We start from the raw sequence: 11,063 nt of genomic DNA, 5'->3' as shown, positions 1-11,063 counted from the left end.
TAAGTACAGGTGGAGACTGAGTCAATTTTAGGTGTATTCCTGACATTTTTATTAACTAAATGATAGTACTCTGCAGAAGTACTTTTACACCCCAGAGATATGTTGAAGATAGTTAGTGCCCAAGAGTACTGAAGAACAGAAATCTCACTGACCTCAAAGGATCCATGATTTTATCCTTTACATTAACCTTATTTTTAATTAAGTCCTACAAGTTGTTTCAACCTACTTTACATCAAGGGGAGGTGGGCATTCATTGCCTTTATGGCTAAATCCAAATTCAGTTGGGTGAACATGAATTGCCAAAAGAGCATCTGCTTTACGTTTTTGAAAAGGTAAGCATGAACTGTCTTGCTGAGTTGTTGCTTCTGTAGCTTACACATGGTGCGTAAGCATAGTGTCTGCTCTGCTGAGCATTTACAGAGAGCAAGAAGGAAAATCCACAGGATGAGGTTAAGGCATCCTCTAGCCTGTGACAGCAGTAATAGAATCATAAAATGCATTGGATTGGAAGGGATTATAAAGACCATCTAATTTCAGTCTCCCTGTCATGGCTGGGGAAACATTATTCCACTAGATCAGGTTGCCCAAATCCAATGTGGCCTTGAACACCTCCAGAGAAGGGCATAAATGACTCATGCTGAATATCTGTTAAGGCTCTTTTAAACTTCAGGAAATTTGCCTAGCTTCACATGCAGCTTGCCTTACCATTTACAGAGGAAGTATCTGATTTTCTTGTTACATCATTTGTTATTGTTGTATATAATTATTTAACTGCTTTTAAAATTTAAAAGCAATTAACTGTAAAGCACCACTTGAAATCTAGGTGTTATAATACCCTGCTGGGGTAACTTCTCCAACCTGTTGCTCAAATCACAGATTACCCCAGTCTACAAGGATCACCAAGTCCAACCTCTGGTTCCACACAAGACCACCCAAAATCCAAACCCACTGTCTATCAGTGCTGCCCAAACCCCCTGAGCTCTGGCACTTGGGGCTGTGCCCACTGCCCTGGGCAGCCCATCCCATGCCCCCTGGTGCAGAACCTTTCCCCAACACCACAGCTACATAATAACTGAACTGCAAACAAGGTGCCAAGCAATCCTTCAGAATGTTGTTGAACTAAGAAAACTGAGGCAGTTGTGTTGCGTTTCTGATGGCAGCTTGCTGTGCCTATGCTGACACGGTACCAGGTAACCCCAATGCGCCCCTTTTTTTCTGGGTGCCTCTAGTGTTTTGCTTTCATGCCTTGTACAGATGCAGGAGGCAACAGTGATTACTAAGCTGTCCAATAGACTAAAAGAGGGAAGGTGTTTGTTCTCAGCTGCTTTGCAGCTTCTTTCCTCCCTTTGGCTCCTGCTTTTTCAGAAGGTTACTGGGCAGACTAAAACTTTAGAGACTTGGTTGTCAATTCTTTTCCTCTAGACCCTTCACCATCTTCGTAGCCCTCTTCTGAATGATCTTTAACTGTTTTACGCCTTTCTTACATTGCAGTGCACAGAACTGCACACAGTGCTCAAAGTGAGGCCTCGCCAGTGCAGAGCAGAACAGAAATTCCTCGAGTTTCCTTGTTTGAGGAGTAGAAGCCTTCCAGAAGAAAGATTACTGCTCTAGAGGCCTCTTTTGTCTTTCTGCTTTCCAACCTGTATGGAACAGCTCCAGATTTCCTTCTTGGGAACTGTACTACTCAATTTAAAATCATATGGCCACATAGCTTCAACTTTGACATGCTAGCTTTGCAGCTACCCTGACTCTAGAGGATACGGAGCTGGTCAGGGCAGAAATATCCATCTACATCGATTTTTTTTTTTTTTTTTTTTAAATAATGTTTTTATTTATTTTTTTCTTATTTACCAAACTGACTCAGTAGCTCTGCTCTGACTCTTTGTTTGTGTGGTCTCAAAAGTCTAGGGCACATCGGTGTTGTACTGTAGTACTTTTAGGTACCGCAGTGCAATACTGAAGTATCCTAAAAACTTTAAAGAGGAGAACCTGTATTTTACATTGCTAGACTGCAGGGTCTGAGATCTCCCATGACTATGTACATTTATGGAAATAGCATGTTTTCAGAAAGCTTCTGAACCCATTTTGATGAAATGAGGGGAATATACAACAGTAGGTCTGTGCATAATTAAAGAACATACAGATGCTATAATTAAGAAAGATACCGGAAAGTTAAGCTAAGTAAGATTATTGCTACAGGAAGATAATAAACGGAAAATACTTACCTATGTTGCAGGCTCACAATATTTCCCACAAGGAACGATCCCCAGGAAGAGACCCTTCCCCACTGGCAGTCAGCTCTTAAATGGGTCTAGGAAAGGTGCAGCCAGGCTCCACTCCTTCCATCACACAGCTGAATTGCCTTCACCTGTGCTCCTATGGCTGACTCAGTGCTCGCCTCAGGTGGTCAATCAGAGGCTCAGGCCGTGATGCAGCAGTTCCCATACAGTCTGAGATTACAGGACAGTTACAAGATCCCTTTGCTTTGCTGGGCTTTTCTTGTTAAGCAACTCCTTTCCCCTCTCCAACACTGACCGACAGTAACTGTTTAACATTAAAAAAATATATGCATCGTGCATGGTAAATTATTGTAATGTTTTTGTTGTAACAGTAAAGCACTGAGCACTAGAGTTAACCTGTTCAGTGATTCATTTGCCTGCAATGGTTTACACTGGGGATACATTTAGTGCCTATGAGCCCTAGCTTTTCCTTTTTGTCAAACCATTATTTAACCATTGCAAGTCCCTCAGGTATTATCAATTTTCTTGTAAGCTTGTGACTCTGTTTTTAGGGCTTCCTTAGATGATCTCTTTTCATGTTCAGTCATTTCCTCAGCTCTCAAGCTTACAGCTGAAATCCCTTGCTGTTCAGCATTCTCAGGTGGGAATATCATGGTTTACTAAAACGTCCATGAGGTGATGATTTATTTTTCTTAAATCTGCATGAGGTCTGATATACTTTACCATTCTGTTTAACCTGAGAAGGCAACTACTATTCTAGCAGCCTTCAAAAAGGGCACTTTTTCACATTGTTTGAGTGTCTGTGGATTTTTTTCTGGCTTTCTTAATTTCCACTCCATATGGTCCCAAGCCAGTTCAATCTTAATAAGTACAAGTAGCTCTCAAACTCTTGTCCTTTTCTAATGAGAAATATCTCCTCTTCCAGTTATTCGGTATTTATTGTGGCTTTTTTCAGCATTCTCAGGTTCTTTCAACTGACTTTTCTCTCACTGCTGCTATTGTTAAATGCCAACATTTCCATGTGACTGCAATAAACTAGTATCTTTTCCTCCACTTTTCTGATCCTGCCAGCTCTTCTTGGGAGGCCGAGGGAACACGGTTCTTTCCTCTCTTCTGCCACCCCAAATTCTTGCCGTTACGAGTTTTGCTGTTACTGCTGCCTCCAATGCTAGCAGCCTCTGCTGTTTATATTCCATCACCTTTTCTTATCTTGACAAGGTCTATGATATGACACTGGAGCCATCATTCTGTTGAAGCCATCATCTTTTTGTGACTGGATGCAGCTCTGCTACCACGCGTCTGGTGACCCTGGAGGTGAAATTCATATCAACTTCAGCAGTAGTGTTGCTTGTTGTGGAGCAGTAGCCTTAATCTTTTTGATAATTTCTCACATCTGTGATAACAAAGTTAGCTGTTTCTATAGCTGCTCTTAGTCTTTGATCCTCCTTTGCTGCCCACAATCAAGTCTGTAATAACTTTGCCATGTATCGAGCATGTGATCATGTAATTCAGACACTGTCTGAATTACAGGTGACTGGTGGATGAAGTGCATCTAGTGGCAGACAGCCAGCACAAGAGCCTGTACACAGTCCTGTACTTTGTCTTCTGGATCCTTACTAGTTCATCATCATAAATATCAGTATTAAAATGAAAAACATCAGTAGTGATTTTACTCAAGTCTAGCTCGGTTGTGTTCCCAGAAGACAGCATCACAGACTCCGTACTCGCTGTGTCTTGGTGACTCCCAATAACCAGCATCAAATAACAAAATACCTTTGGGATGTTCAATTTTGATAAATTCCACAGGAAGTCAAATACCGTGCAGGGCTCTTTCATTCACAGTAATCATTCTGCAAGCAGAACTTCATTAATTCTGTTGACAGTGCATGTGCCAAAAGAGAATTCAAATTGCTCCATTTTCCAGAGCTTTACCACTTCAGAATGCTAAAAGATAAACTTAAAAGTTAGTTGGATGCTGTCCTCAGTTCAAGTGAAAAACCCATCTTATCCAACCAAGGATTTACCTTCTTTTCCCACACGTACCAGAATAAGTTCTAGATCGCATAAAGATTTGTCTCTAAAAAACAATCTATCCCTCTGAAAATCAATTAGCATGCCCTGCTTTACAAAGGTTTTTCTCAGTGTTGCAATACAATTCTCTTGCAGTACATATCTATCCTATCTCACGCATTCTTTACTGCTAATTATTGGTCTGTACGGACAGTGAAGACAGACTAAGAAAATTTTAGTTTTCTAAAGAGTCTTCCTTTAAAATGGTTTAAATAGCATGCAAATTTTACAGCTCTGAAAACGAAGTTGTGATTAGACAAAGATTTGTTGGATTATAAAAGTACAAGTGTTTATTATGGCTGGTACTGAGAATAAACAGTTGCCTGCATATGCCAGCTACTATGGAAATATGTTTTTAAGTTCTAATGTGAGCTGTAAACCAAAGCTACTTCAGTTAAAAAAAAATCAATACTTAAACTGTGGGGAGAAGTAGTTGGTGCCAGAGAAAACATTCCCATTTAATAATGTTTGAACATAGAGCTGTGATGCAGTTTGTAGCAAGGCAGCGAGAAAAACCCACAACTAATCCTTCATTGCAGCTGTCTGAACTTTTGGTTGTCTGCCATACTTTAAACAGCAACTTCTTTTTTCTGGTGACTCAAGACTTGAATGACCCAGTGTGGAGAGTTTAAGCTATACAAAAAATAAAGAAGTTGAGTAAGAAATAGCCAAAGTAAGTTGGGTTGCACACCCCAGCAAACCAACGTTTTGTATCTTAAGTCCTCTTCAGCGCTTAGAAAAAAAAATATCAGAATAAACAGATAGCCATTTATTTATTTATTTTTGGCAAGGAAACATTCCGTGGTTTAGACACCCATCTCTCCTCCCACCTCTCTTCTCTCTCCTTGCAGTGCTGATGATATATGCAAACCGAATTCTGCGGAGAATTCTGCGCCTTTTTTTTTTTAAGTTTATAAACGCTAACTTTTCGGTTGGTAGAAAAAAAACTAAGCTTTCTTTGATTATTTTTAACTTTTTCTTCCCTTTGATGTAGCTTTTGGGCAGACCTTTTAAGTAGCATGAAGTAACAAATATGGTCTTTTACTGATGACTTCTGCAAAGTAATGGAACTTCGTTACTTGCAGATGGAAATACCGGAGTCAGAGCGGCAGCATTATGTGACTGCTAACTTTACAGAGAAAAATGGGGCTTTCTGCCTTTATCCCTTTCTTATCAGCACTCATCTAAAAAGGCATTAAACATTTGCGTATAGTCCTGAGCTGGTGACAACCCTGCAGCCTGATATGTCTTACAACTACCAAAACATTTCTTGCTATGACTAATTTTTAAAATGGCCATTCACGGCTATATGCGATGATATTTCACAGCTAGTATTGCGATATACAGCCAGTAATTTGTACTGTTAAGATAGAAAAAACTGAATTATTTTCACTGGAGAAAAAAAATCAATCTGTGCTGTCTTTATGCCTGCGGCAGCAAATCCTCAACATAGTAACTTTCGAAGTACAATATGCAATAAACCATATCTTATCACCTAGCTGGCAAATGCAATCACAACCACGGAGTAAAGGAAAGGGTTTCGATAATTTGCGATTCCAATGTTTCTGCATAAAGGGGAGCAAACATCTGTTGGTTTCAAGGTCTTGCACCCCAGAATTCTGCCTGAGAAAGGTAGAAAATGATAGTTGTAATGCCTGCGAGTTGACTCCAGACAGCACGTTGTAACATGTGGCTTCCCTACAAGAGGATAATACATGCTTTTCATCATAGGACAAGACATCGATCCCCTGATGAGCAGGTATCTTCAGAAAAATCACACCTGATATTTCCCCCTGTGATTCTTCCCTTCCTAACTCCAACCAACACCCAGCACTTTTAGCTCTAACCACCTGCACAGGGTAATTCACCCCTGTATTTTGGCATTACCATCTTCTTATTTTGTATTTACCATGCCATATTGTTTGGTTTTTTTTCCCATCCCTTCTGTCACTGCTAAGCCAAGTTACACACAGAAATCTAATGTATTATTCATGGACTGTTCATCTCTCTTTTTGTTCATTTTCCCAAACTCCATGCATCACTGTGGTCAAATAAAAACTGTGACCACAAGCAGATGCTGCTGGACAGGAGTAGATGCTTTTCTGAGCAGAACTGAATGCTTTTCAGCTGATTTTTTAATATTAGAATGTCTTGTACAAGAATGACCCAAGAGACAGACTTTCTTTCAGAAACACGTGGGTAAACTGGATGATTCACACAAGAACACACACAGCCATTTTCTTTCCCTTTTCTGTAACTTGACTTTTATTTAAATACCCCCAAAGCTCTATGTTAATGTGCACTTTTTTCTGGTTCATGAACAACAAGTGATTTCTGTGCCTCAAATCATATCCCTGTGCAGTTTATGTTCATAATTATATTTTGAGTCTCATTTTTACAGTCCAGTTCCTGACCCAAACACTACTGACTTTTCATTTCGAGTGATGCTTCATAGAACTGCAACACATACTTGTATCATTCAGTTAAACAACATTTTAATGGATGTTCCTGTGTTTATTTTTCAGCACATTTCCACAAGATTACACAAGGTACGTTTTAGTCAAATTAAGTCTCCATAAAGTTCCTTAGTGCTAAATCCATTGTTTTTTAAAAACACTGCCGCATAAAAAAATAGTTTACAACAGAAATTCTAGGTTATTTCGTATTCTAGAATGCATTAAAAGCACAGTCATGCATATGTCAGAGAACACAGTATTTACAAATCTGTACAGTGTCTGCTCTTCTTTCTTTACTCTGGCTTCTGCCAGGCCATTAGATTCTTACCACTCTGAGGTCAAATCCTCCAAGATACCTTCTATCTGTTCTTTTAAAAAAACCTTTGTTTTCCTTACCAGCATTGGGAATGATGGCTGTATTTGTGACAGGCCAAGTGCTGCACTCCATTTCACAAAGTCTACCTTCCATGGAGTTAGGGATGGTTATCAGCGTGACTCAGAACAGATCATGAACCTGAATGAACTCCGCCAAGTCACCTTTCCTTACTCCAGTACTTTGCTGTGCTCAGCTTCTTGAGCATCTTGGCTGGGGTTGTGCAGGACAGCGGTGGATGCATCGCTTAAGACTTGGAGGTTATTCACACTTGCTAGACTTTTTCCTGCTCATTCACAAAGGTAAGGAAGTACTTCATAGTAGACACTATTAGAACTATTCTGAGGGATTCTAGAAAACATATTCCTCTCCTTCCATGGTCATTTTCAAAACCATTTGAAATGGAACATGCTTTTGAAAAGACCTCTGCGTTTGTATACTACCATCCAGTTTAAAATGCAAAAAACTTGACTCTTATCAACTGGATGTAATTTCTCCCTTCCCTAAGTTCATTTTCCCTCTAAGCAGCACTCCGTATGAATACCCATCTCCCATGCCAGCCTTTGTCCCCTCCAGACACCTTTTCAGCTGATGAAAAAGCAGAATGGTGAAAATCAGTCATTGCACAGAGTTCATAGGGCAGAAACATGAGACGTGGCTTCGACTGCCAGTGGTACTGCTGGCTTTGAACTGAAATTCAGTATCTTGGTCAGTCACCACCATATTCAGAAAAGTGACCGACTTCAGGTTGGTTCCCCTGCAAAGTGCTTCATCACCATCTGCTCTGTAATACGACGCTATTCATCGTAACGTCTGAAATCAGTGCTCCGAGTCCTCTTCTGCTGATATTAAAGGAAGAACGGCCCATACAGTATTCTCTGAATTCCAGGGAGGCATCATCGTTTCTATAAAAAGATTAGTATAAGAATGGCACTTCTTCACTAAGGCTAAAAGAGCACCTTTCATAGAAATACCTTAATGGTTTTTGGCTTGTTAAATTCGTATCATTGAAGAAAAGTACCTTAGTAATCACTGCAATACTATCCATTAAAGTACGGTAGCAAATAGTTTTGCTTTTTAAGACACGTCAGGCAATAATTTGTTATGGTGGTTTATCCTGACCAGCTTGGTCAGGTTCTCAAAAAAGGACCAGATGTGCAGTTACTCCAAAAACATCCTTTTCCCCTCCTCCCTTCTCTGTTCCACTGAGAGTAGTCCAAGAAGGCCCGACCAGCCCTGCCATTAGATTACAATCAGGTAGCATGGAAATTAATCAATTAATTTATTATTAATAGGAGCAAAATGTAAAAGCAGAACAAACTGTAGATGTCCTAGCAAGCACACTGTGTCCTGCTGATGACTCCAAAAGCTCTTTTGATAAAAACATACAGATTCTTTAGTTCTGAAAGGTCAGATATGCTAAACTGCAATTTCAAACAGATGAAATCTCGTCTGTCTTCTGTGTTCTTTTGGCATTTTGTCTTCTTCTGCTTTCTGCACTGCTGGATTTTAGTATCCATGAGTCATGTGATCCTTCTAGCATCAATACCTTCTTCTGATATCTAGCTTTTCTCCCAGAAGACCCTTGGTTAGACTTTCTGCATTTCAATATGTTGGTGGTGGTAGTGGTGGTAACAGTGATGCCGGGGCTGACACCTTCCATTCAGTTTATAGACAGAATTTTTCTGCTGCCGTTTTTTGAAAAACCACACAGCCAGCACAGCTGCAGCCAGTAACAAGCACAGGAGAATCACAATTACCGCTATGACAGCACCTTTACTTGACTTGGGACAATCTTCTCCCTCACAAGGTTCAGAAGTGGGGACTGGCTTTTCTCCAAGGCCCTGGGTGAGATCTTCTTGCTCATCTAACTCTGGGGATGAAGTGCCAGTAAGGCTATCTGGAGCTGGTGCAGTGGTTGCTACTTGTGCTGGGTAGGCTGTTGTTCCCCTTTCTTCTTCCTCAGGAGTATGATCGAAGGGGCTGGCCATCGCAGAGGTTTCAGACATGGAAGTTCTTAGGCTGGTTACATCCAACAGCAGTGTTGTACCGGGCTCCTGAGTCACAGTTTCCACAGCTGTAGTTGGGTGGTCCCATGCAGCATCATCATAACCTCTGCTCACACTTAAGTCCTCCAGACCACTCACTGATGTAAGAGGTACTGACGTCTCTTTGACCCTCTCATCATCTATGCTCGTTGTTGCTGCCATAATCTGTGTTAAACCTTCCTCTGGAGCAGGGCTACCATTGCCCAATTTTCTGACTTCAACGTGATTTGGTCGGTCAGTCGTGAGGATAATGTCTTCCTCTGTTCCCATCGATCCATCAACTTTATCCCCCTCCTCTTCATCATCCTCCACCACTTCTTGTGTTACTGGATAGCCATCTAACCATGACTCATCAGTAATAGGAACTGTATCTATCCCTTCCTTTGTATCATTAGCTGTGAGAATGGGCCCAATGGGGAAATCTTCACTGTCATAGAACATTTTGGCACTGGGTTCATCATACACTGTCTTGACTCCGATGTGATTATCACCCTCAGAAAACTGTGCTTTAGTGGAATCGTCTGTCTCTTTCTCTGATTCAGGCTCACTGAAAGCCTCTGACGGAAACCAAAACAAGTTTTTTTGGCTTAGGAGAGAAACAGGGGATTCAGTTGGTGCCCTGCTTCCTTTTTCAGAAGTATCTACGTCCTGAGTAACCCCATTAGTGTTTCCAGTTCTTCCTTCCTCTGAATTTTTACTGAAAGAAAGCTGTTCTTGTTCCTGCTCGATTTCCTCTTTGCCATTGGCATGTTCATTCTCAGCAACAGGTATTGATCTGTCATCAGGAAAATTATCTTCATAGTCAATATGTGCCTCAGTTTCATCTAGAAAAGTTAAAAATAAAGAAGCCAACATTTAATTTTCCCAAAAATTTGCTGGACTTATTTGTTACAATAGACAAGAAGAAAGATGCAGCAAGGTATGATTTTCAGACAGTGTTTTTAATTCAGTTTTGTTGCTTATTTGAAAAGGGGCGCTCCACCATAAACTTGATGGTCAAGATAATCTTTTGAAAGAAAACAGAAGAGGTGTCAGTGCTAACTGCTCACGTCTTATCTTTCCAGATTTAAAAAAATACATAAAATCAAAGTAACTTACAGTTTTCGGGACCTTCTGAAAGATAAAAATGCGTAAGTTTCACAGCAACTTCATCCCTTTTGAACCAGAAGGATTATCCTCAGTTCCTTGCATTCAATTTTTTAATTTATTTAGTATTTTTCTGAAATGACTTTGGTGCTGTGGTGAGAGGATACCCAGAGCCAAGGGAACTGAGTGGTAGCTTTCATCCCATAGGAGCTCTTCAGAGCTGCCTGGGGAAATAATACCCTCACCGAAGCTGACACTGCATTCTGCTTGTCCCCATCTGAAAAAAAGCAAGCTTGCACCCTCAGCTGCAAGGGTAGAGAAGTCTGGCTCCAATCCTTCAAGCCTAATTGCTCGATATCCAGATAATACCATCTGCTTCTACTATTTTATGAATGCAAATATTACAAAATAAAATAAAATACGAAGAGCAAGAAGAAAACCAGCAGAGCGCTACAGAGGGGTGGATTCATCACAAAGTTGGAGTCTGATTTAGAAATATTCCCCAGGCCTCGTCAGACCTACCGCTCACAGCAAAATAGCCTTAACTCAGAGCATGAAACCGTGTTTGAATTTGAATGAAATAATGTATTGTAATTTATACTCTTCTAAAGCCTTAGCCCAATGAAAAATTTTCCAAGCTAGACAGGGTGGTTGATTTTCAGCTCACACAAGTTTTACTCCATAGAAAGCTGATGTAATTGTGGAGATTTATGCTGGCATTAAAAGTCCTAGAAAATAGTGCCTTGGGATATGGAAAATAAAACAAAATGATTCAGGGTGAGAATTTTTC

General features: G+C 40.4%; 1 protein-coding gene across 1 annotated transcript in view; it reads right to left on the bottom strand.

Annotated features, from left to right (window-relative positions):
* Positions 1 to 8,728: 8,728 nt before the first annotated feature.
* SUSD5 (sushi domain containing 5) overlaps positions 8,729 to 11,063 on the bottom strand; it is a gene marked incomplete at both ends in the record, with an annotated part of 42,357 nt that continues 40,022 nt past the window's right edge. The window contains one exon of the mRNA XM_079538438.1: positions 8,729 to 10,011. Coding sequence (XP_079394564.1) covers positions 8,729 to 10,011 — 1,283 coding nt within the window. The remainder of the gene's footprint in view (positions 10,012 to 11,063) is intronic.

This window comes from Tetrao urogallus, assembly GCF_951394365.1.
Source record: "Tetrao urogallus genome assembly, chromosome: 7".
Classification (NCBI taxonomy): domain Eukaryota; kingdom Metazoa; phylum Chordata; class Aves; order Galliformes; family Phasianidae; genus Tetrao; species Tetrao urogallus.
Note: the sequence above shows the minus strand (reverse complement) of the source record. Positions and strands in the feature narration are given on the sequence as shown.